At 37.9% G+C, this 25,967-nt stretch overlaps 3 protein-coding genes across 4 annotated transcripts; 2 read left to right on the top strand and 1 right to left on the bottom strand.

Annotated features, from left to right (window-relative positions):
- The first annotated feature begins 564 nt into the window (after nt 1–564).
- On the top strand, nt 565–5,024 carry Phyhd1 (Phytanoyl-CoA dioxygenase domain containing 1). Of its 2 annotated transcripts, XR_011900125.1 has the most exons (6): nt 565–797; nt 1,374–1,517; nt 1,943–2,207; nt 2,360–2,605; nt 3,681–3,956; nt 4,581–5,024. XR_011900125.1 is itself a non-coding variant. In XM_019050712.2 (5 exons), exons 1-5 carry the CDS (start codon nt 747–749, stop codon nt 3,848–3,850), a joined length of 876 nt encoding a protein of 291 aa, XP_018906257.2. In that variant the 5' UTR covers nt 565–746; the 3' UTR covers nt 3,851–5,024. The 2 variants fall into 2 exon arrangements, 1 of the variants encoding a protein (XP_018906257.2); XM_019050712.2 differs by having other exon boundaries at nt 3,681–5,024.
- On the bottom strand, nt 4,936–20,652 carry mRpL38 (mitochondrial ribosomal protein L38). Its single transcript, XM_019050709.2, has 7 exons — nt 20,186–20,652; nt 18,334–18,483; nt 16,829–17,034; nt 15,192–15,310; nt 13,651–13,806; nt 13,063–13,290; nt 4,936–5,214 (listed from the first exon to the last, which is right to left on the bottom strand). Exons 1-7 carry the CDS (start codon nt 20,307–20,309, stop codon nt 5,001–5,003), a joined length of 1,197 nt encoding a protein of 398 aa, XP_018906254.2. The 5' UTR covers nt 20,310–20,652; the 3' UTR covers nt 4,936–5,000.
- A 190-nt stretch (nt 20,653–20,842) lies between these two features.
- LOC109036472 (G-patch domain and KOW motifs-containing protein) lies at nt 20,843–23,862 on the top strand. Its single transcript, XM_019050711.2, has one exon. It carries the CDS (start codon nt 21,179–21,181, stop codon nt 22,367–22,369), a length of 1,191 nt encoding a protein of 396 aa, XP_018906256.2. The 5' UTR covers nt 20,843–21,178; the 3' UTR covers nt 22,370–23,862.
- Nucleotides 23,863–25,967: the final 2,105 nt, after the last annotated feature.

Below are 25,967 nucleotides of genomic sequence, written 5' to 3'. Positions count from 1 at the left end.
TTTCTTAGAGGAAAACTGATGAAGCATTTATATTGAAATTTTCTGTAAATTTTCTCCACTCATTTAAATAATCCATAAAATTGCAAGGAAAATATTAATCAGTTTTCCTTGAAAATGAAATAGAAGCAGATTTTAAACGTTACGATGAAGATGAGCATTGTTCACTTTTACAATACTTTATTCAGTAACTTATGCAGTTTTTGCTGCCCACCACATACTCAAGAAGAGAATTTTTTCCTTTTTCAACATTTTCAGTACCATTGAGTTTCTCTCTTTCTTTAATTCACAACAGCAAATTGCCTGACAAGAAATTCTCCATGCAGAGTTTTTCCTCGCCGACCCCCCCCCCCCCCCCCCGGTCTAACTACCCCCAGACTAAATGAAATAAGAGTGTAATTTTCATCTGAGGAATAATAGATAGCTCCACCAACATCGTTTCTCAATCACTTATTTATACATGATATTAACTGATTAGTGGTTGACCTTGAGGTTCCAAAGTCTTCCTACTACAAGTAGTAGTGACATCTGTTTGAGCTCACTACTGTTGCTTGATTTCTCATGCTCATTTCTCTTTGATTTCCTGTTTCGCTGAGTAAACTTCTCTCCCTAGATGACATAGTACCTAATCTTATCTGTTCCACAGATAGTGCTTCCAAAGATGGATCATGCTTTTTGTGCGACTGTACGGTTGTTCTCTTTCGGTTGTGTTTAGAATTTAAAAAGACTCTGTTTTTGTGATTATTTAAATGAGCTTTTTCTACTTTCCTGAAATGGGAGATTCCGATTTGAAAAGAAAGGTAAATATTATTTACACAAGTAATTTTTTTTTCTTTGTCAAAGCATTAAATCTTCTTACAGGTGGGAGCTCTCTCTAGATTCAATTTTTCACAAAATATTATTTTACCTAAAACTTCATCATAAATTTATGGAGTTGCTTTTGGGATACTTCCAATGTTTTGTTCTTGCAACATAAAAATATCTGTTTACTTACATATGTAGAATGCCATTAATGCATCGCATGGCGCCCTTTTGCAAATTTTTGGATCTCCCTCCCCCTCTGCCACCTTTACCAACATAAAGTTCTTTTTTGTGCTAAAGTCTCTGCAATGATACATGTAACATTGATCTAAACTAATCTAATGCTATCAGACAACCAACGGCTAATTAACACCCCCCCCCCCTCCTTCTGTAGTATTTTATTGTATAAAGTTAAATCACATTTAATTTGAAAATCACGTCTTTCCCCAGTTTTTAATCCTTCCCTCCCAATGCAATTTTCTGGCCCACCCAAAAAAATTACAGTCAACTTTGAGGGCATTCTTTTTTCCCCTTTACTTGTCAATAAGACTTTTTTTTTTTATTAAAAATTTCAGTTTTTCTCAGATGGCTTCCTAGTTATAGAGGATTTTTTCAATGATGAAGAGGTGACTGAACTCAAGAAAGCAGGGCTTGAATTGACACAAAATGCATTATCGGAATCGAAGAAGACTGTTTTCAACACAATCAATTTGGAACAGGTGAGTACTTAGAGATTTCAGTTATCTAGTGACTTGACTCTTGACTGAAAGTTATATGCAGCTAGTTATTTGGCACCGATGAAAAAAATATTTGGAGGATTAAGCACATGTGTAGGTATAAAAAATATTGGACCAAATTTTGCTCACATATCTTGCAAAATGTATATGGCTAATATTTCAGCTAATATTTTTCATGTTTTCCTGGTACCAAAATATTCCTAATAAAAAAATATTTGACCACAGTCAGGGGAAAATGTTTTAATTTCCTCACTTATTTTCTTTTGCATTTGTAATGTGGCTCCATACGATACCATCCGATTACTGCCTGTGCTAAGGAGGAACGCCATATGAACATTCGAGAATTGCCAAATTTCTGATATTCTTGGAGGGATCATGATAATAAGAGATAAAAAAATCTGTTTCAGAACAAGGAAACCTACTTCCTTGAGAGCAGCGACAAAATAAGTTACTTCTTTGAGGAGGGAGCTCTCGGAGAAAATGGTGAACTCCTCGTTGATGTTTCAAAATCACTGAATAAAGTGGCTCATGCTCTTCATTGGCTTCATCCAATCTTCAGGCAGGCCACTTTCCATCCGAAGGTCAAACAGCTGAGCTCTGAAATAGGACTCGTCGAGCCTCGAGTGGTCCAGAGTATGTACATCTACAAAAATCCTGGACTTGGCAGCGAAGGTGTGTTTCGTAAAATTAAAACTTTCCCATCACTTCCTCATACTTTTTTTTTTTTTTTTTTAACTCATTAGCCTGGAAATATATTGCTATGTTGGACGTAAATCTTTATCATAGCGTTTTGGATGAGAATTAACTGGTCGATTTCTTTTTAGTGATATCTCATCAGGACGCCACCTATCTGTACACGGAACCGCAACAGATTTATGGCTTTTGGTTTCCATTGGAGGATGCAACGATTGAAAATGGGTGTTTATGGTTCATACCTGGATCTCACAAAAGTGGAGTCCACAGACGGTACATACGAAATCCTGACAAGTCCTCTAATGAACTCCTGATTAATGACAAGCCAACACCACACTATCCTGCATCCGCTTTCAGAGCTGTGCCAGTCAAGAAAGGTATGAATAATGACTCCCTTACCTATGTTATTTCAACTGGAGTGTATGTCTTTGTTCTTATTTTAAAAAACCATGGGTTTCTCCAATTCTGGGGTTTGTCCTAGTATAGTGCGGATTTTCTCTACTGATGAAAATGGAGGAGCCTGAGCAAATAACTACCTTTTAAAAATGAACCCTTTCTGAGAAAAACACATTTTAAGGTTTTATTCTAATGTATATTTTATTCTGTGTATGAATCCTGCTGTGGTGTGTGAGTGATTTAATTATTTCTTGAAGAACACTGGTACATATTCTGATGAATAGTTGGTTCTCACTATAATATATTGAATCTAAAAAATCGTTTTACAAGGACCTAACAGTATTTCTAGACATGATATGAGGTACGAATTAGGGAAATCCTACAAACATGAAAAAATTAAAAAATTCCCACATTCTCCACACCAAATAAAAGGAATGGAGGAATAGACTACCTAAAACTTTCCTTATCCCCCTAGGTTTACAGAGAAATATCAAAATGCCCAAAACTTTGTTAATTTTTGTAAGAATGTTACTTAAAATGCAGCATGTTGCAGGGACGGATTTACAATTTTGCCACCCTAAGCTAACAGCAGTTCGCTGCCCCTAGATTCCAAAAAAGCTTATTTTGAAGAGTTGAAAAGCAAAAAAAAGTAATTACTTTTGAAATTTGCAGCAAATCTGTAGTTTGCTGTCCTCAAAAATTTACCTCTATGGCAGCCGATGTGGTTACTCTTAAATCCGGCCCTAGTTGAAAAGTTGTATGACCCTGAGCCAGCTCAGGAGTGATGCTAAGAAAAGAAAATCCCTTGGATTGGCTATCATTGGAAAAAGTTTTCAGTGCGTGTGCAAGCAGGTCCTCTTTTGCCCATCGTGTGAGAGATCTAGCTGAACTCAGAACAACGGGCTTTTTGAATTCTAGCCCCTGTATTAATATTCTCGGGATAATTTAGTGTAAATCATGATACTGATTGATCAAACCACCATTTAAAGTATGAAGTTTTGCATTTTTCCTGCGCCAACGTATTTGGTTTTTGAAGACTTAAATTGTTCTTTCCAGGAGCATGCGTCTTGATTCACGGCCAAGTTGTCCACCGAAGCGAACACAACCGATCGGATAAATCTCGACACGCATATACATTCCACATTCACGATGCACATCAGAGTCAGTGGTCGCCAGATAACTGGCTACAGATAGATAATGAGTTTCCTCTCCTATATGCTAATTAAATAGACTTAAAGGATGTACCACCTGCAATTTGGAGGATATGTACGGAAAGAAATGTCTTCCGTCTTCCTTTAAGTATACAGTATTCTTTAAAGTAAAGTACCATGAGTCCATGAGCCTAATGGGCCTGTTGCAAACTTTTGCTATATCAAAACTAAGATTTGTTTCTTATAGATAATGCCTCAAAAATCACGATGAGCGCATTGGCAAAGTCTGAAATGCACTCATAACTTCACAATCTGCGTAAGAAATTTGCGGTTTTTTGAGCTTCCCGCTTCAAAAACGATACTACGGCACAGGTGAACATTTTGTTAGAGGAGGCGTTCCATCGTCGGCAATATTCATCATGGCCGACGCCAATTCGCCAAAACACGTATGATGAGACGAGATAACACCTGAACAGCATTAGACCAGATAACAATCGGCGTGTTTACGTTCATATTTTCCTCGCCCGCCTTGATTGACCCTGAACTCACCTCGAATTACGCGCGGAACTGCGGAAGCGTCGGCCATGATGAACATTGCCGACGATGGAACGACTCTTCTAACAAAATATTCACCTGTGCCGTAGTATCATTTTTGAAGCGGGAAGCTCAAAAAAACGCAAATTTCTTACGCAGATTGTGAAGTTATGAGTGCATTTCAGACTTTGCCGATGCGCCCATCGTGATTTTTGAGGCATCATCTGTAGGAAACAACTCTTATATTTGCTCTAGCAAAAGTTTGCAACAGGCCCATTGTAAGATCCTCACAAACAAAGAAATTTATGATGATGAAAAAGCACTGATCTTTACAGCTCAATGGGAAAAGAATTAAACCCAGTCAACAAACTTTTGAGTCACTTCCTTTTTCTTCTCAAGTATATTTCAGACTCATGAAAGTTCAAATGCTATTTGAGGACAGAGAATCTACTGAAAGTAAAAATTTAGGCTAAGAAAATGCTATCTTTGGCCACCTGCCAGGAAATTTTTATTGATTTTCGTGAATTCACTGAGGCCGATAAGTTAGATAGCAAGTTCATATGATTAAAACCCCAAGAGGAGGAGGTTGTAGGAACAGGACTGTTAGAAAATAAGAAAAGTGATCGTAACTGTACATACAAAATGTATTATAAAACAAAATAAAAAAAAAACTCACTTCTACAGATTAAAATTAGAAATCGTTCACTCTTCCCCACTTCAGCCTTTCTTTCAATTTCTCTCTAAACAACCAGCTGGGGTCTCTGTCCGGGTCCGCCCTGTTATACCTGTAAGCACCTGGGTATTTGAGAACATACTTCGGGGGCTCGAAGGGATGTACTTTCTTCATCCTCCGAAGGAAATACTCCTTGGCTATCTGTTTTGGATCTCTGTACTTGTCTAAGTACCTGAGAAGGAAAACAAATAATAATTATAAACGTTAAATTAAACATGTTGAAAAACAAAAAAATACCCTCAAAAAAATTTTGCAAAGTAATTTGAAGTTGATTAAAAATGAGATAGATCTCTTTGGTGACAAAATTTTAAAAACTGGTAAAACTGCACACTTCTGTAAACTTGCTTCAGTTTCAGCCAAAAGGTCTACAAGGCAAAAACATACAAAAATTGAGAGAAGTCTCGGAAAAAATTGGTAACCATAAAAACTGTAGGGGAAAAATAGGAGAGAGCCACAAAATTTCATTTAAACAAGTAGCAAAAGCTACCTGCTGAGGGGGCGCTGCCCCCCCAGACCCCCTCTTTCAAATTATATATGTGAGACTTTGAGTATCATAGAAGTCGTGCGGCGACATGCCGAATGAAATGCCACAATTAAAATTATTGGATCAGATGATGAGCTGATAAAAGCCTTACGTAGTAATTTGGGAACATTTCTGACACAGTTTGGTTGCTTTAACTATCACTTTGATTTGCAAAATACAAATCGTTTTCACTTCGCATGTAGTTAAATTTGATTTGGACTGACTTAGTTTCTGATGGATTCAAACTCATAATATACATTTAGGTTCCAGGGAAAGAAAAATGCAGATGAGCTACACTTCACATGAATATAGATTGATTAAAAATAAATAATCCGAAGAAGTGATGGAATAAATGATAATTGTTTACTAAAGTAAATACTATACCTAGGATTCATAGGAATTTTAAATAAAATCCCACCCATCACTAAAATAACCCATATGTATATACTCGTGGTGCCTGCTCTCGGCTCGATTTCGCCGAATGGAATTCTTTATCATCGCAGTTGTCCTTGTTGCGTGCAGGAGGAAATGAAGGCGCGCTCGCAGTAGCAAGAAGCAGACGCGCCAGGTTGCTTGCGACGCGTGAATGTAGCTTAACCTCCACAGATTAACAAACCGTCGAGCAGCCACGCGAAAAGTCCTATACCTACATAGAGAAAAAAAGGAGGTATTTGCATCTTGAGGTTTGTTTACCCTGTGACGTAGGTCTGTACAACCTGGCCAGCGAAATCCGAAATTCGAACTATGAAAAATTGACCATAATTTCCGATTTTCCGAGGTGTAAAATACACAACTCAGCAGAAGAAAGAAAGAAAAATCGATTCGATATTTCTGGAGATAAATGTATGGATACGGACGATATATCAACGTTGAAATATCGATACAATATTTTGGTCTAAAATATCGATAGTCTGGTGGCGCGGAGCGTCTTTGGGAGGGGAGGGGGAGGGGGGGGGGGTTGGGCGCGTAGACGATAGAATATCGCACCCGAACTGAGCCTTAAGGCTCGAAACGCTGATCAATGTTCCCACAAAAATGACGCGGCGCAACGCAACGGCTGCAGCCACGCCGGAGCGTGACTGTAAGAGGAGGAAGGGGGGAGGGAGGGCCCCCTTCGGCCCTGAGCAGACCGACGAAAGTAATAAAAAGCGAGAGTAATAAAAACAAAAAACTCAAGTTTACACGTGCAGAGCTCGAGGCATTGGAGCCAAATTGGTCTGTTTGTTATTTAGGGATAGTGTCCTAGCCTAAGTTTATTTAAAAAACAATTAAATAAGAGGAAGGATTTCAACCCTGAAAAATGTCTCCGGGACCACGACAGCCTGACCCTGGGATCTGTGTCAGTTTTGGTGAGCATAGTTACAGAGATGGACCATTTTTTTTAGGGAGCGAACAAATCAAAATTTTGAGCCTTAAGTTGGTCGCAACCATATCCGGAAGTCGTTACAGTGACATTTTTGTGCAATATGCTTCTGTGGAAAGTGCAATACTTAATGAATACTTTTGACAAATCGTGTTTTTTCCGGTTTGCGCTTCAAACGTGATTTATTTGTGGAGTGTAATACGTTCCTTTTTGAATTGAAAAACTCGTCAGATGCATTAGATAATCGAGTACAGCATCTCTCTCATTTCTTAACGCAGGGGGCGGCAAATTTTGCATTTTTTTAAAATGTAGGTTTAAAAAAAATCGGATTCAGAAAAAAAAAAATACAAACGAGAAAGCGTCTTTCGGTGACACAAGAGACAGCACCTTTAATTAGTCGAGTTAAGAGAGAAACTAAACACGCAATTTGGCATGGAGCGGTGCAGCAGTGATGATGAGGACTTGAGATAGAAAGGAGAAGCCCTCAGCGCGGCGCACGGTGAATCGAGTCAATGAGAGAGGTCGGAAAAAATTTGGGAACTTGAAACGCTCATAACTCCGTTTATACAAGAATCTAATGTTCTGCAAGCTGTTCCACTGGTTTTCTCGTGATATTTTCTTCCAGTATCACCCCTTGAACTTTAAAATGTGACGAAATAAACATCAACATTTGCAGTTCTTGTCAAAAATTTCATGTCCGACCCCTCTAATTGACTCAATCCACTGTGCGGCGGTCGGCGTGAAACGCATAACGCCTACAAGACTGTAGGAATACTTCACGCATTGCGCCAAACACAGTGCGGTCAGCGCGGCGCGGCGGCGGAAGTTAAAATTATTAAACCACATTTATGTTTGTTCTTGCATAATTTTTACCTTCATTTCTTACAAATGGAAGGCCTTGTTCACACATATGTAGATAGGTTTACGGAACTTAACTTTCACGCAAAGTTCCGTGCGAACTTTTGCTAGTAGTGAGGGGCATAGTGTCCTTTCTTTTAATTTTTCTTGTTTTGCGGTTGAAAATGCGGGTGTGATCCCTGCGAAACGTCCCGGGTTTCTTATTATATTTTATGTGTTTCTTTTTATTATTTGCGTCCTTAGTCCCGTTTTAAGTTGTTTCTCTGTTACTGTTTCGGGCCGATTAAGTTGTTTTTTATTGATGTTTCGAAACGAATGAGAAGGGGGCGGCAAAATACAGGTGGCCCATAGGCAGCAAGTAGGTAAATCCGGCCCATGGGCGGCAAGTAGGTAAATCCGGCCCTGTTTTTTAAATGAATTTTGAGTCAAATTTACGTGAGAAATTGATTTACCAAGATTATTTTTCTTAATTAAAATTAACTTTCTTTTTAATACAGTTTTTACGTAAATACATTTGTTCGTAATTTCCAATACTTTTAACGAAATTTTTATGTTAATTTAATTGTTATGTAAATTTGACTTCCTTTTCCGACTTTTTTCTTTTTTCGCGTTTTTCTGTGACTTTTAACAATTTTAGACTTTCTTTCCTTACTCTAGTAAGGATCTAGTCGTCAGAATCTATCCTGAACGACAACTTACATTCATGGAAAATAAAGCTTTAAATGTTCCTGACCATTTTTTACCATCCAAACTCACTAGAACACATTGTACAGGTATATGAAAAATTTGAAGAGCATCGCTGTCAAAAGCTAAGTTCTCCTTCAATTTAGCTCTTTTTGTATGGTCTACAGGTAAGGACAAAACTAACTGTTTTTGCTAAACGCGTACTGTTTTTTATTCATAAAATTTGAAAGTCTCAATGAAAGCAAAGCTATGTCCAATCACAGCTAGGTATTTTTATTTTGAGACTGCACATCCCAACTTCTCCCACTTTTTCAGCCGAATTATTTTTTTTTTTTGGGCTAGATTTTGGTTGGTGCAGTAATGCTGATGGTTATTTTTACGAGGGCTGTCCCAAAAGAAACCGGACTTTTGTCATAGAAGGCGAACAGAGCGTCGTAATGAAGTTTTCTTGGGCTTGTTTGAAAGCTGATAAGCTACTGAAGATGCTTGTTTTTACAGAATGCAAACATTGGTCTTGGTAAGGAAACTACACGCTTTGGAATAAAGGAAAGTCAAACTCGAGTTTGGATTTTTGTCTTTATTTCAAGAAAAATTTAGATACAACTTAAAAAAAACCCAGGTTTTAAGTTAAAAACTTCGTTGCAATCTTATTCAAATGCTTAAAAATAAGGAAATCAACATTTTAAGCAGCTTACCATCACCTATCCCCTTCAAAATACTCGCCAGCTTTGTCGATGCATTTTTGCCACCGTTTCTTCAATTGGGAGAAACACTGTTAGAAATCCTCAGGTTTGAATGATCGCAATTCCTTCAAGGTGTTCTCTTGAATTTCCGGAATGGTTTGAAAACGTCGACCTTTCAAGGTAGATTTAAGTCGTGAAGAAAAAATCACACGGAGCCAGGTCAGGTGAATAGAGGGGATGAGGGAGGACACTCATGGCATTCTTTGCACAAAATTCGCGAATTTGGAGGGATGCTTGGGCAGGTGCATTATCATGATGCAGAAACCAGGAATTCTCTCTCCAAAGCTCGGGCCTTTTTCTGCGGACATTTTCGCGTAATCGTCTCAGAACACCATTGTAATATTCTCGGTTGACAGTTTCACCTTGAAGGAATTGCGATCATTCAAACCTGCGGATTTTCAACAGTGTTTCTCCCGATTGAAGAAATGGTGGCAAAAATGCATCGACAAAGCTGGCAAATATTTTGAAGGGGATAGGTGATGACTTGGTAAGCTGCTTAAAGTGTTGATTTCCTTATTTTTAAGCATTTGAATAAGAGAGCAACGAAGTTTTTAACTTAAAACCTGGTTTTTTTTTAAGTTGTATCTAAATTTTTCTTGAAATAAAGACAAAAATCCAAACTCGAGTTTGACTTTCCTTTATTCCAAAGCGTGTAGTTTCCTTACCAAGACCAATGTTTGCATTCTGTAAAAACAAGCATCTTCAGTAGCTTATCAGCTTTCAAACAAGCCCAAGAAAACTTCATTACGACGCTCTGTTCGCCTTCTATGACAAAAGTCCGGTTTCTTTTGGGACAGCCCTCGTAGAAGACTATGATGGTGAAACCTAAATTTTCCAATGATATTTTATCAGCATAGTAAACTCAACCACGACTTCAATCATAAATAATTACATTTAGCGAAATCAAGCTGAAAGGCACAAGTAAGGGTTCATGAAAGTTGAAGTCATAGCTCAACATTATAGGGTAGGTTCAAGTAACTTTTAACGTGTTTTAGACTTTTTTTCTTACCGTAGACCCTGAAAAACCTCTTAAATTCAAGGAAAATAAAGCCTTAAATGTTCATACCCATTTTTAAATGTCAGAACTCACTAGACCACATTATATTCATGATAAATTTGAAGAATATCGCTGTGAAAAGTTGAGTTTTCCGTAGATTTAGCACTTTCCGTATGGTCTTTAAGGTAGGAGAACTCAACTTTTGACAGCGATATTCTTTAAATTCATCATGAATATAATGTGATCTAGTGAGTTCCGACAGTTAAAAAATGGTTATGAACATTGAAAACTTTTAGTTCGATGAATTGAAGTTGTCCCTTAGGGTCCATTAGCGCTAAGGAAAAAAATTCTAAAACTTGTTTGAACCAACCCTATAATATTCTCCCACAGGATTCACTTTCAGACAGTAATAATTAATCAACATAAACATCAACCATTACTGATAAATTATCAAAGATCCTATTGGGCGAAATTCAGCCAAAAAGCACCAGTTTGGAGTCTTGACATTTTGGCCACCATTGGTTGCTTATTTACGCTATTAAACTGTGACTCGATGATAAAGAATGCCATAGGGCGACATTCAGCCGAAAGGCACGTGTGTGGGTTCTTTACATTATGGTCACAGTTGATTGCTAAACGCTACCAAACCATGGCTAAATGATCAGAAATTCCATTTGGCGACACATGTTAACACTCTTTGAACATCTGAGGTATGAGCTCTGGAAATTTTGGCTATACTTGGTTGCTAAACGCTACTTAACAGTAAATGTTCAACAGTGACTTAATGATAAAGAATGCCATAGGGCGACATTCCGCTGAAAGGCACCTGTGTGGGTTCTTTACATTATGGTCACAGTTGATTGCTAAACGCTACCAAACCATGGCTAAATGATCAGAAATTCCATTTGGCGACACATGTTAACACTCTTTGAACATCTGAGGTATGAGTTCTGGAAATTTTGGCTATACTTGGTTGCTAAACGCTACTTAACAGTAAATGTTCAACAGTGACTTGATGATAAAGAATGCCATAGGGCGACATTCCGCCGAAAGGCACCTGTGTGGGTTCTTTACATTATGGTCACAGTTGATTGCTAAACGCTACCAAACCATGGCTAAATGATCAGAAATTCCATTTGGCGACACATTTTAACACTCTTTGAACATCTGAGGTATGAGTTCTGGAAATTTTGGCTATACTTGGTTGCTGAACGCTACTTAACAGTGAATGTTCAACGGTGACTCGATGATAAAGAATGCCATAGGGCGACATTCCGCCGAAAGGCACCTGTGTGGGTTCTTTACATTATGGTCACAGTTGATTGCTAAACGCTACCAAACCATGGCTAAATGATCAGAAATTCCATTTGGCATAATGGAGATGTTGCATGTGTGAGGAATTTGCGATTTGACTGTTGAATCTTGTGTAAAAAGTCACGAGAAACACGATGGTGCCACTGGTTTTCTCTGAAATCATCTCCCAAGCTCAAAAAAAGCACTCAAGTTAAGGCCAAAATGGAGGGAATATACCACCCTACCCTGAGAGTCAAAGCCTAGATCAAGACCTATTCTCCATGCAAAGATAGGGAGCTAATACATTGACAGGGCTACCAATTTATCTGGGGACTCCAAAACTGAATACACGGCAACCCTGCTAATGTATTTGCTCCCTATCTTTGCATGGAGAGTTTGTCTTCATGTAGACGTGGACTCTCAGGGTAGGGTGGGATATCCCCTCCATTTTGGCCTCAACTTGACAGGTTTTTTTGAGCATGGAAGATGATTTCAGAGAAAACCAGTGGCACCATTGTGTTCCTCGCGAACTTTTATACATACAAGAATCAACAGTCAAATTGCAAATTCCTCGCACATGTAACATCTCCATTGGGCCAAAATGCACCGATATCAATACCTCATATGTTACTTGGTTCCTCGAAAATTCTCCTCTTGGACTTAGCCTAAAAGTGTGGACACTTTTTAGCCTCCGGCGAAACCTAGAGTCTATACGGCTTCGCCGCACGACTAAAAAGTGGAATTTTTTCCCTTTTGGCTAAAGTTTTCCTACCTTTGAGTTCAGGATTATTCGAAACAAGATTTGGAAAAATACCTTTCTCCCAGCTATTTTCTCTTGAAAGAATACAAAGAATTTTCATGCGATTTTAAGACTTAAACCAGAGCTTACTTTCCTCTTATGCACGATACTAGATTTCCGACAGAAAAAAAATAACTGGAATTTTGGGCGCTCTGATCGGGGAATTTGTTTCTTGGCACCAGAAATGTAGAAACTTGTTGACAACTTGACTACGGTTGTGTCACAAACCTAGAGTTTTATAATGAATTATAGTATAATTATAATGAAAATACTGGAGCTTCCTGCATCCATGCTTGACACCTGTCAGCTTACAACCGATTTGTGGTTGGATTTTCTGGTGTCTTATTACAGGGTTGCCACAGAATTTGGAAGAAAAATTCCCTCACATTTTCCTGATTTCCCTGACTTATTTTGGCAAAATTCCCTAACAATTGAAGATATGACGGGTGGTTGAGAAGGCATAATTGAATAGTATTAATAGTTTTCAGGCAAAATTTGTTGTTCAAAACCTCAAACCCATTCTAGAGTGCAAATGAGGGTGATCTAACAAATTTTCCCTGACATTTTCGTCATCTTCCCTGACATTTCCCAGTTTTCCCTGACTGTGGCAACCCTGCTATTAGAATTTGAAGAGTTCGTTTCCTGGCTCTTGCTTATGACACGCCAGAATAAAGCGGTCAAGTTTCATGAAAAAGTTTTATCTTTTTTTTTTAAAAAAAAAAAAAAAAACCTGATTAGCAGAGAGAATGAAGCTACTCACAGATTGAAGGGCTCTCTTAAGGGCCACCATGTCTGCGGTTTGATGTACTCAACAGGGTAATCATACTCAAAGATTGGTTCCTTGACATTTAAATCGTCATGGAAGAACTTGGAGACACTTCGATCCCAATCTGACTGGAAAAATGATAGTCCAGCAGGCGTTATAGAGTCTTGATGCTCACAATAAAAATCATAAGTTGAGAAATCCCGGTCATCAAGATTTAGGGAACTGCAAAATTCAAGAAACAAAATCATTAATACAGCATATTATGTTAATAGAGCGAAAATGGGTTTTTATTGATAAGTGACCATTATCTTTGGCAGTGTAACAATATGCCTGAGATATTTAAAACCCACTAGGATGTTCCATGGAAAATCCATCTGACAGAATCCAAAGGATGTATTTTTAATCCCAAATGAAGTTATACATTATTGTCATTTCGCCGCTGAGAGTAAAAAAAAGGGGTAATAACATGATTTCAGCCAAGCTTATGAATTCAAATGACAAAAAACAAACTAACTGTTCTTTTAAAATGGAGCCCCATTGTCCTGTTGAATGTGATACATAATATAGTATAGGAAAGAGTACCTGCTCGTTTTCTGGTGTTTGCTAAAATCAATTTCTTTATCTTGCTTGTAGAGAATAAATACCAATCTTTGGTAGCCAGTTCCTTTAGGTGGAAAAGGCCGCAGATAGCTGAAGATTTCTTTGCCTTTGCTGAGGTTGTTTCCTGGAATATTCCCACTGGAAAATTAGATAAAAATTATAATTTTGAATGAAGTCAGGGGAAAAGTTTTGAAAAAAGAGATACCTGATGTCAAAGTAGATAATGAGCGTGTCTACATAAAAAATAATATGATATGAAAGAGGATTACATATCTCCACTTGAATGAATGTCAAGATTCATTCAGGACTACCAAAACATAACTCATATTGGTGTTTTGATTGAAATTAAAAAGACTCTTGATTCTATTTGTATAGATAAAATAAAGTAAAAATTAAAAATCAAATACGTAAAAATTAGTGGAGGCGTTGGGTGCAGAAAAAGGCACTTTTTGGTTGCGATGTAACAGAACTTTCACTGCTAATTTATATTTTAGGGAGGATACTTTTGAGTGAATTTTCTGAACTTTTTGTTCTAAAGCGTTGTAATATCATACAAAATATTCAGTTGAAGATTCAGCAAATTACATGAATTTGCTTTGATCATAATAGATGAAAAAATAGCAGAGACTTTGAGGCACTGCAACTGAGAAGCGCTCTTTCTGCACCCAGCACTTTGATTTAGATCAACCATATACAACTTTTGGATTCATCCGTTATTTTTTATTTTTTTTTAAAAAAAAGAAGAAAAAAAAACCCAAAAAGAATGTCTTACTTGGTAAAGGACAAAGTTAAAAATCACGGATACTGCAATGATCCGGAAATCTACCAAATGATCCTGAAAGAAAATCGGGAAAAAAAGGGGGGTCCTCCGGGAAAGTGATGATAGCAAGGGATAAATCCCTCGGATCAAGCCACCGATGCGAGAGTAAGGGAGAAAAAACGGAGAGGGGTGTCAAGAATGTCACGCGTTCTAGCTGATGAAGACGAGATCTTTTAATTATCGCAGGTGATACAGCTCAAATGCATCGCGACGAGAAAAAATCATTAAAGAGAAAAAAGTTCATCCACTGACTCTGACTATGTAGATCCTTGGGTTTGAGCGTGGCATCCTATCACGTCCACGCACCAAGTCACTTTGACATCTGAAACAATACTGAAAACTAGTCTGAACTCCTAGCGCTCTGCTCTGCTACCTTCCTCTTGTTTTCCTCTACTTTAGAGCGTACGCACCTCCTGACTATTCTGATTCCGCACTGCAATCGTCATCCAGCGAACTTGACCGGTCATTTCCGATCATAATTGATCTTGATAATGGAAACTTTCGCATCTCCTTACGATACATCTGGTTACTTCATTTCCACAAACAAGCAGGCTATCAAATAATTAATATTTTTTTCAACATCATTTGACTTAATGTTCCTCACTGCATTGAAATGGGACATGAAGGGGTATAATATTGTTTCTGAAGTATTACACATTGATTGTGAGATCATTGATGAGCAGGATAACAAAAACATACTCACATGAACCAATGAACGTATTCTGAGTCTGTTTTGGACAAGTGGCCGTCAGGATTCGTTAGAAGAAGTGTCCATAAAGAGTTAGGATCAGATTTATAATCAACTGAGGGTGCTGACCCAGCCTGAGAATAGATGAACAAACACTTGATGATCAGGCACTACATTGAACTTATTAAGTTCCTCGTTGTGGTAGTTTTGAGAAGTATACAAAATAACCTATGTCTCTGCAAAACTTCTAGAGGCAGGATGAAGACTACACTCTCAGGCAAAGACTCTGATCATTCTTTGAAGATGCAGCTTTAAAGCACCTTCACTTTCAAAACTCTTCAAATACTCTTTTTGTGTTCGAAAATCCCTACTCCTTTAACAGTTTAGGAAGGATTTTGAGTCAAAAAGGGGTCAAGAAGTGTCTTAAAATGGCAGTCTAAAAGTATGAGAGAGATTATTAAATAATGCCCGTTTTAGACCTAAAGAACTAAAATTTCCGAAAAGGTGTTGGTGATTTTAAAATTTGAACAAACAAAAAGCTTTGTTTGTATTGAAATTTCCATTGACTTCAAAGATTATTTGAAGAAAATTTTTACACAATAGACCATCTGCTATGGATGCCTATTGTACATTAACTCCTTCCACATAAATACATGAGTCTATTTCTTCGACAAAATTTTGACGAAAAATTTCTGATTTATTTGGGCTAAAAAACGTCTAATTATGATGCAACTTTACACTCTTTGTGGGCACAAAGGTGAACAAAATTGCTCTTAACTGTTTTTCTTAAGAAATTGAATTCCAAGATTTCAACTCCAACTTCAAAAAATGATCACCAGAGGAATTCACCTCTGTCCTAAGGGACGGAGACCCATTGACTTACAGCCACCAGCTTTAAGCTGTTAGTCGACTTGATATGTACGATGTTTAGCATACTTGTCAATGTTTAAATTTATGAGTAGGGTGAGCAACCTAAAACTTATTTTCAACAGCAGTTTATCACTTTGTCACTGTATATTATTGATATTGTGCAGTTGTGGATTGACCTTAAATTTTCCTGATATTTGCTCATTTTATGATTGTAGTAATCAGTGTTTGAAACACACACCAGCAAGAAATTGCCTTCAGCCGCTAAGAAATTGAACTAGTACCAAGCCTTGGCGGCTAAGAAAATCGTTGATAAACTCCGTTTTGGGGGTTTTTTGGGATATTCCAGACTTACGGCATTTTAAAAGGGCAACTTTTCATTTTGGTCCCTAAGAAAAAATTTGAAAGCCAGATGACTGCTAGGACTTCTTGCCGAGTTTCAAACACTGAAGTGATTTTGATGGCTATTAATTAAAAACATAAAGGCGCAAGAACTTAACTTTTTTCTGATTATGATTATGAATGCTTAATACCTCTATTTTTAACTGCATGGAATGAATTTTAGGATTATTCAAAATCGTTCAAAGTTCCTAATTATTGCATGTTATAGCTAAAATTAATAAATAAGTAAATAGGTTAGGATCCCCTTTACCACAGATAGTCTCAAATTAAAAATAGGCAGCAATTGGCACTGGATAATGCTTTAGTATCTCTTTTCAACACTCACACGCACCTTCTGTCCCATTTGCGGGGAGTAGCAGATAAAAAAAAAAAAAGGCAACTACCTCTTCAGGTTTGATGATGTTCCCTTTGTGCACAGGAATTTTCAGTTCATTGTGAGTAAAATCAATATTGAGATTGACTATAGGATGGAAATAAGCATCTCCAAAGAGGTGTTCGAAAATACCGTAATGGTCAGCAATCGTCCTGATCTGGTTGACCGCATACTGATCGATCCATTCTTCATGCACCTCTTCAGGTGATATGTTCACTGGAGACAAGAGAGAAGAATATAAGAAATTAAAAACTAATTAATGTGATCAGTTTATTGAAATTTAGTGCAGCACAAATTGACTGTGATCATTGGTGACCATGCAAGGGAAGATTGACCGCAATCTGAAGAGGTATTCTCAATGACACTATTTTTGTCGAGTTGAATCATAAAATCGAATTTTAGAGATTTTGGCAAAAAACTCTTCAGGGTCCTGAACATTAAAAATTGAGGGGTTCAATAAACCCTTGTGTTGATTGAGAGCATAAAAATGCATTTTTATCAGGCAATTCTATACTGTGGACATGACAATTTATAATTTAAAGTACCCACCTTTTTTTTGAAACTGCAAACTTTAAACCACTTTGCCTCCTGTTTGGTTTGACATTTCTTGTCCCAAAATATTAGCTGAACACTCCTCCATGCTATGATTCAGTATCAATGACTCACTTTTGAGTTCTTGCATTCTGACATCCTTTACCTCAAGGACCGTTACATTTGATTTAACCCATTTGCCTTATTTGACGAATATACTCGTCAGCATGCGCCTGGACATGGCTCAGTTGACGAATTAATTCGGGTCATCTGTTGCTACGCGATTGTTTTGGTCGTACTTCTTTCGTTTTTCCAATAGATGGCATCTCAAGCAAAGCAACACCAATACATGGCTCCATTTAACTCGTCAGCTGAGATATTTTCAAGGCATGTGCTGGCAAGTATACTCGTCAAATGTGGCGAATGGGTTAAATAGGGCAGAAAAATTCAGCACACCCCCTTGACCTCAGGAGCATAGTTTTCTGCCTTCAAAAATTTGCATTTTCCCAGTTATGACACTGGGAGCAAAATACTTCAACAAACAGGAGAATCTCCATATTATAATATCAATATCATACCTAAACCCTTACAAAGAAGACCAACTGACGATAGCAGTGTCTCATTTTGACTGAGCTCCATGTATAAAATGTGCTCAAGAGATGAAGCTATGGTCCTTTAAGATATAAGTGCTTGGCACCTTAAAAATTGGCACAACTTTGACCTTGGTTACACCTTTGCATTTCATGCTCCTTGATGACTACGTCTGAAATCTTAATGGTACAGAAAACTGGACTTGTCAGTCAAGATTTTTTTACCTTTTTTTAAAAAAAAAAATCAAATGGTGTAACAGGCATGGTTAAAGTTATTTATTGAAATTTAATTTATCTTGTTGGTGCAACCAACAGAGCTTTAAGAAAAAATTGCATACGTCTGAAACAATTCTTCTTTTTTACCAAATGAAAAAAAAAAATAAATTAAACTCACCTTTCCTATCTTTGACTTGCTTTAGGAACTCGGGATCATTCTTACGAGCTTTGATATATTCTTTCATTTTTTCCAATTCCTCTTTCCTGGATGGAGCAACAGCTGCGAACCCGATGTCTACTTTCTGGAATGTATCTTTGGGTCCAAATTCTGAAGATAGGGACACAAATCAAGAAAAAATTAGGTATTGGATTCTTAGGTATGAAGTTTTCACTATATCCTGCAAATGTTGCTGGTAACAAACCTCTAAATAACAAATGAATTGGACCGCGTTACACAGAAAAGAAGCAAGTCGCATCAGCTATTGCCAAATTTAATTGGGCAATTTAATTCTATATGTGAAAACAGATGTGCGGATAGTTCTGCAAATTTCAGTGAATTTTCTACCAAGTACAAAGCAAATTCCTTAAAAGTTTCCAAAAAGTACACACAAAAGTTCTCTTGTAAAAAATTGAATTGCTTCTTTAAATTTTGAGATACCTAGCTTATGTGGCTTGGTTCCTTTCTGCTTAACTCAGTCCAATTAAAGCAGTACGCAACATTTTTTCTATAAAAATTACATTCAGCCAGAGGTGAAAATTTAGTTAGGAAAACATAACGGCATCAATCCTAACTATTCCTGGACATGCAGTCAGGGTCATAAGTATTGTCAAGAGATGGCCATCAGTCCTATCTCTCTCTTAAGCTTGATGCTGAGGGCCTGTGTAATATAATTGATGCCTGCGCTTTGAAGTACAATTCCTGAAGAAACTTGCTACTGGCCCTTGCTGAGTGGGAGGAGACGGTCAGGGAAGACATCTTCAATACTCCGATAATGATTCAGCTAGGGTCAGTAAACTAATCATCTTTCTTGAATTAACTGGCATCTTAGCAAAGTGTAGCTATTATAACTATGTAAGTATGTATGAGCCGCTTTTACAGCGCGCTAGGGCGCTTTGCAACGCCTATTCTCCAAAGGAATCTGTATAGTAGAGATCCTCCGGAAGCTGGCATCTCTACATCTCTTCACGGATGCTCTCTACCCACCGTTTGGCTGGACGCCCTATCCGTCGCCTACCTGGGGGGTCCGACTCCAACACCTTTTTCGGCAACCTGATATCAGCCATTCTCTGCACAGGCCCATACCATACCAATTGCTTGGTCATGATATCATGCACAATCGTCCCCTCAACACCCATTATCTCTCGGACACGTTCTCTCCTCGAGATTCCAGCCGATCTACGCCAGAAATCCATCACGGTCGCCTTGAGCATTTCTTGGGTCCGCTTCGTCAACTGCCACAGGCGATTATAGGCTTGACAACCGAGTTCAAAATCTTCTTTTTGTTGTCCTTGGAAATTCTTTGGTCCCAAAGAATCCCATTAAGCATGGCGATGGCTTTCCTTCCATGAAGATTACGGTCCCAAATGGCCTGATACAACTTCCTACCCGAAGTACTATTATATGATAAAGTCTTTAAACCTGTCGCCTATTCTGGATGCGCCTTTGTGTGCTACCCAAGGTGCCAGTGCATTCTGTGCATGTCTGTTCAGACTATAAAAGTTGAATAGGTGTCTGCTAAGTCTGTTCGACGGGATAGCGGTATCTTCAGCTAGATTGGAAGTTGTTTACTTTTGACTGTCATACACAGTAGACCAATCTATGTCCCTGGGCTTGTCAGCAGCACAGCTTGCAATTGTGCAAGGGTTAATCTTTGATCGCTGCTGGACAACTCCATTGCAGTCACTTACAAGCAGAAAGTAAACAACTTACAACTTACCTGACGATAACTCTGTCTATCAGTTACAGACAAATACAAGAGCTCTACAAAAGGAAATAGAAAATTAGAATAAAAACAGATAAAAATTCATACTTTCCAATTTTTGCTTCAAAGATAGACCTAGATGTGGAGAAACTCCGAGGGACGTCCGTCTGAATCGAACAGGCTGCCTCAAAAGGATGTTGATTTTTCCCGAAAATAATTTACTGACACTCATGATGGCGATTACAGCGTTAAAACTATACACTTTAAAAGGAACCTGGAATTCTGATATCAGTTAGATTTAAACAAGTGCGGCATAGAAACTTGAAGAGCTACTGTGGGTGCTTCGGGGCTTCAGGGGTGAACAAATAGAAGGTGGCATGGCACTTGCACATTCGGTATTAAAGTGAAGAAAAGTAACATTGTGTGTTTCTCAGTGGGTGCAATAGGATAGCGAAATTACGTTGGGGATAAACATGTTGTCTATGAGAAAAAGTAATAGACGCACTGAATAATTGAAATTGAAATGCACAACGAAGAACGATTTTTGGTTAGGTTGTTAGGTAGGTTCAAGGTTACGAGATACGAGATGAAGCGAACCGGAAAAGGTGATAAAATTAGAAAAGGGAATTTTTAGGTATTTTGGACCCATTGACGTATAATACAATCTAGACCGCGCATTACGAAATTCAAGCGAGACGATAGGCAACCCAGCAACACACAGCAAGTGTACCGGCGAGACAATGGTGGAATTCGTGGAAATGCCAGTCATGCCAGTCTTGCCAGTGCCGTTGCCTGATACGGGTACACTTAGCTCGTATATCCGGCGGTATCAACTAGGCTGAAGGCGCGTCTTTACCCCCCTAGCTGTCTTACCTTCCCCGCCTAAAGTCGGGCCCAATGCGCGGTCTAGATTGTATTATACGTCAATGTTTGGACCGGACTGACCGGACCGGAAATGGCAGAAACTAACCTAAAACTTAAACGTTTGTTTGCAAACAATGTCGCTTTAGCCCGTTCTGTAAAATTTATCTAATTTCTCTGTGTGTTTTAAAAAATTAGACCAACTTGTAAGTTTTTAAGTACCTTCTCCTAAGTGCAATCATGTCTGAAGAAAAGAAAAAGATTTCTTTCGGTTTCAGCAAGTTGGTGAAAAAGCCGAACGTAATACCTGCTGCTCCGAAACCAGCGGAGACAGTCGAATTTATAAAGTGTGTTGAAGATAACAATATTCAAGTGTTAAATGAAGTCATTAAAGAAGAAGAAAATGAACTAGTGATCCCCATGAAGCCGTCTTCACGATCATCCGATTCAAAACCCAAAGTGACAGATTCTACGAACAATACGGTGCCTGATAGTACAAAGCCGGAATCATTGGATGAATTGGCTGCCAAAGAACTCGTTGCTGAGGCTAACAGGATTGAAAAAGAAGAAGAAGAAGCAAGTACATTTGCAGTACCTTTGGTGTCAAATCCGCCTACTGGAGAGAAAGAATCAACTTTAGAAGACTATGAGAGCATTCCAATAGAGAAGTATGGTCTCGCTATGCTCCGAGGAATGGGCTGGGAACCTGGCAAAGGAATCGGTAAGAATGCCAAAATTGCTCCTCCAGTAAGTCAGGTTTTAAGACCGAAAGGTATGGGCCTAGGGGCTGACAAAGCAGTCAAAGGTACCAAAGTTGTTGACAGTGAAAGCAAAGAACTGAAATTGTGTAATGGTTCCTGTGTAAGGATTCTTAGTGGATCAAATAAAGATAGCTATGGTAAAGTTGAAGGGTTTATTGAAGAGTCTGGTAGAGTGATTGTCAAACTTGCGAGAGGTGGGAACACAGTTATTGTAGGTGAGTTTACTGTCTCTGTCGTAACGCCTGAGGAGTATTTTAAAAATTCAAAAGTTTTAAATATTGCAAAGTATGAAGAGTACAAATCAAATGAAAAAGCAAATGAAGATAGCGATGAGGTTCCAGATAGAAATAGTAGTAGTCAGTATCGAAGTTCTAAAAGTAGTAAATCTCACCGTGAGAATGGAAGTAGTCAAAGTGATAATCGATATGGTTCTAGAAATGATCGACATAGTTCTAGAGATGATCGTCATAGTTCGAGAGATGACAGACATAGTTCTAGAGATGAGCGACATAGTTCAAGAGATGATTCTGAAAGGTCCTCTGACAGAAGTTCGTCTAGGAAAGACCATGAATCGAAGAGAAATTCAGATTATCGGTCAGATAGAGATAGTCATCATCACAGGTCTTCATCCAAAAAACATAAAAGAGACAGGTCGCCCAGAAGACATTAACATCACCCCACCAAATGCGTAATGTTATTGGAAAATATTGTGGGGTATTTTTGGGGCGTTGAATATTTAGAGTTTGAGATTTTATCTGTTGTTTTGATCTCTTAGGCTTATTAAAAAAAGGCCCTCCAAGACTGACGTTGCCAATTTCTTTACCAAATTTACTCCCTAAATAGTGGGTACTCTTTATAGTAGATACCAACAGATCCAACCTACTTATAAGAATGACATTCTTGGGTGGTCAGAAAAGGGATCATCTAGCGCTGGCTGACACCCCCCAGTCCTAGACTGGACTTATCTCGGCACTATGTACTTCTTTCATGTATTTGACATCCCTATTCCTTGCTAACTTGATCTTTGAGCATTGGTAGTGAAAAATTTGCTGACTATTTTTTCCATTCGTAAGAAGCCTTTACTTATCTTCGCCGCTTCAAATTCAACTTCATGTAATGATTAAATATAAATATAATAATTCCAGTTGAGTATTTAAATTAATATTTTCATGAAACCTACATACAAGCCTCTTCAAAGCTTGTCATTCAAAAGTATCTAGGTATTATACTACCTCAAAATGTTGATGTATTTCATCAGCACAGTGCAGAAAGCTAAATTTGAACCCGTGAAAGTAAAACCAGTTTTACAAATGTCGAATAATTAGTCAGGAAATATTCTTATATACATATAGGCTAGGTTGAATATGGGCACCCTGGGATTAACAGTTTCGATGAAGAAACAAAAGAGCAGTTTGGAGTGAGGCCAATATTAGACCGCAATTCCTGGCCAGCATCAGACATTGCCATTTTCTGTTTGCCCAAAAATGCCCATGGTAAGTAATCTGTTTGCCCAAACTATAGGGACAGTTGCAAAGCCAGGGACTTCAAATCTGCTTTGCCCGAATCAACTTGAAATGGCATTTTTGGGGAAGGAAGTCAGAATTTTAGTTGATCTCTGTTAAAAATTATGCCGGTTAAAATGGCCCTTTGACCACTGCTGACTAAGGGAATAATTTTGATCTATATCTGTCAACAGAGTAATGGGAAATTGTTGAAGGCCCAAATACTCTCAAGGCCGAAAATTTTATTTGTGATTACATGTAGGTATGGCCTTCATCCAGAAAAACAGCGGATGTTGACATCTGCTTTTTTTACAAGTAGCGCTTCATTTGTTAATATATTCACTTGTTGGCTAGTTTAGTAACGTGTGACATGACTTTTTTTTATTTCAATGGCATGTCAAACCAAGTTGACCTGTCTTGTTGAAAGCAGTAAAATTTGTGAACTCTTGCCTCTCCAGCATTTGTCCACTACTCTTAAGAATTCAGTTCTCAAAAAGGAATAAGTATTAAACATTTAATTAAGAATTTCTGCTCTTATGCTGAGTTTAGCTGAAATTTTGAACAATCATACATTTTGTGAGAGTTGCCGACCTGTGGCCAACTCAGGACTCTCAATCTCAATTCTGTATTTCTCTAAATATAAAGCTTTGCTCTGTCCGGATACCTATGGTAATTTTGACCTCACAAAGTTTTATTCCTTAGAATTACAGTGAATCAAGGTATACTTCAACAGGTACACTTATTTCCAGCTCGATTCTATCCGTAACACTTTTTATCAGTTTCCCTGACTTTATTCTAAAAAATTAAACTCATTGGGCAAAGAAAACTTATTTTATACATGTATTTAGTCACTCAGGTTCAAATTATGAAATGGAATGGAAAAAAGGAGCGTGCTTGCATATAAAACAAGCTACCAATACTTGTGCAGTTAATTTTTCCAATTATTTTCTTGCAACATTTTAACTCAAAATTAACACTGTCGGTAATAGATCAAAGTGTTTCATCAATTGAATAGCAGAAACCATACTTTTACGTTTTTTTAAAAAATTTGTTTTTATTGATGGCTGAGGTGAAAAAATGGGAAGATATCACCATCCAAATATTCCAAAATATCCAATCAAGTTTCATATTTCCAACAAATATTCAGTTAAATATCTTCTATAAATTGTCTATGAATATTTTTTAATTAGTGGAGCAAATTTTAAGAAAAACAGTTCGTTATTTTATTTTGTTCAAGAAATGAAATATGAGCTTTATTGCTTCAGAACTTGCAATGTCGCAATTGGGGTTACGCTTTTTTTTTTCCTTTTGCTTCAATATGCTTTTAGAATATGTAGGCACCCACTATTTATAGAATTTTTTCACTCGAATAATTCAAGAGTAAGCTCATGACATAGTCATGAATAGAAACAAGTCGAAACCTGTGTGAAAACAATGTTCATGGATTCATTTACACTCCCAAGTATTCCTCATGTTACTTATCTCTCGAAAAGGCCAAGGATTTTTTTTCTTTTACATTATTTTAAAATTAAAATTTTCGTAAATTAGTGATAAAAAGAAAATAACCTGGTTGGATAGTGCAACTTTGCTCATGAGTCGTTTGCAGCTAAAGGGCCAAAATTTTTGTAGCCAATTTTTATTTTTTATTATATTTATTAATTTTTTTCTTTCGAGGGTCCCGCTAACAAGATTGGCCCAAAAATTTTCTGAGCGGAAAAACCTCGTCGAGTTCAATGCAGCAAGCTATTCTCCAAATTTACATTGGTTTCAGAGGGATTTCGATGCGAGAATGCAGGCTTTTCGTCATTTCGGGGACAAACTTCACTTTCTTCTTCACCACTTTCTAAGTACTTGATTTCATGCATTCAAATACTGCGTAGTCATGAATTATGATCATTTTAGAGCCATCAGATCAGACACTTGGTATCAGAAAGTAGACAGGGGTGCGTCGCACAGTAGATCGGGTTCGTCAGAGAGGCTGGACATGAAATTTCTTACTAAAATAGCAAATTTTGATGTTTGATTCGTCACAATTTAAATTTTAAGGGGTGGTTTTAAAAGAAAATTCCACGAGGAAACCAACGGAACTACTTTTAAAATCTCAAAGTTTTGTATAATTGGAGTTATAAGCTTTAAAGTTTCCAAATTTTTTCCGACCTCACCTATTGACTTGATCCACTGTGCGTCGCCAAAATGACGGCCAGAAATGCGTCCATCATTTTGGCGTGAACCCATCCCTCGATAACTCCCGATCGCAAATGTCTGATGGCATCTGAACTGATAAATTCATGACTGAGCAGTGCCTTTGAGGAGAAACTAATTTTAATACCTCCTTGAAGTCAAGTAGAAAGTGAAGTTCGTCTCGAAATGACGAAAAGCACGCACATTTTCGCACCAAAATCCTTCTAAACCAATGTAAACTTTAAGAATAACTTGCTGCCTGTATCAGCATTGAGCTTTACGAGGTTTTTCTGTTGGGAACATGTATGGGTCAGTCTTCCTCGTGGACCCACGAAAGAAAAAAATAAATAAAAAGTGGCGACAAACCCTTTGGCCCTTTAGATGGAAACGACCCTCATGAGAAGCATATTGAGAGACTGCTATGTGAAGCGGGAACCAGGGCGACGCACCAGTAACATCTGTGGTAGTATAGCTAATTGAAGGCGCTTCACAGCCGTTCAGAAATGCGTCAGTCACCTCTTGAAAGAATACGCGTGGCGTACCTCTCTCCTTTTAAACTTGGCCAAAGTCAACGAGGAATGATAA

This window comes from Bemisia tabaci, chromosome 6, assembly GCF_918797505.1.
Source record: "Bemisia tabaci chromosome 6, PGI_BMITA_v3".
In the NCBI taxonomy this organism is placed as follows: domain Eukaryota; kingdom Metazoa; phylum Arthropoda; class Insecta; order Hemiptera; family Aleyrodidae; genus Bemisia; species Bemisia tabaci.
Note: the sequence above shows the minus strand (reverse complement) of the source record. Positions and strands in the feature narration are given on the sequence as shown.

What these genes read in the sequence shown, in the direction of transcription:
- LOC109036472 (XM_019050711.2), top strand. Translation starts at nt 21,179, where the DNA reads ATGTCTGAAGAAAAGAAAAAGATTTCTTTCGGTTTCAGCAAGTTGGTG.
- mRpL38 (XM_019050709.2), bottom strand. Translation starts at nt 20,309, where the DNA reads ATGAGTGTCAGTAAATTATTTTCGGGAAAAATCAACATCCTTTTGAGG. An exon ending in GAATACGTTCATTGGTTCAT is followed by an intron (nt 13,807 to 15,191) that starts GTGAGTATGTTT and finishes CTAATTTTCCAG; the next exon opens with TGGGAATATTCCAGGAAACA. An exon ending in TTAAGAGAGCCCTTCAATCT is followed by an intron (nt 5,215 to 13,062) that starts GTGAGTAGCTTC and finishes TTTCCTTCTCAG; the next exon opens with GTACTTAGACAAGTACAGAG.
- Phyhd1 (XM_019050712.2), top strand. Translation starts at nt 747, where the DNA reads ATGAGCTTTTTCTACTTTCCTGAAATGGGAGATTCCGATTTGAAAAGA. An exon ending in ATTCCGATTTGAAAAGAAAG is followed by an intron (nt 798 to 1,373) that starts GTAAATATTATT and finishes TAAAAATTTCAG; the next exon opens with TTTTTCTCAGATGGCTTCCT. An exon ending in ACACAATCAATTTGGAACAG is followed by an intron (nt 1,518 to 1,942) that starts GTGAGTACTTAG and finishes AATCTGTTTCAG; the next exon opens with AACAAGGAAACCTACTTCCT.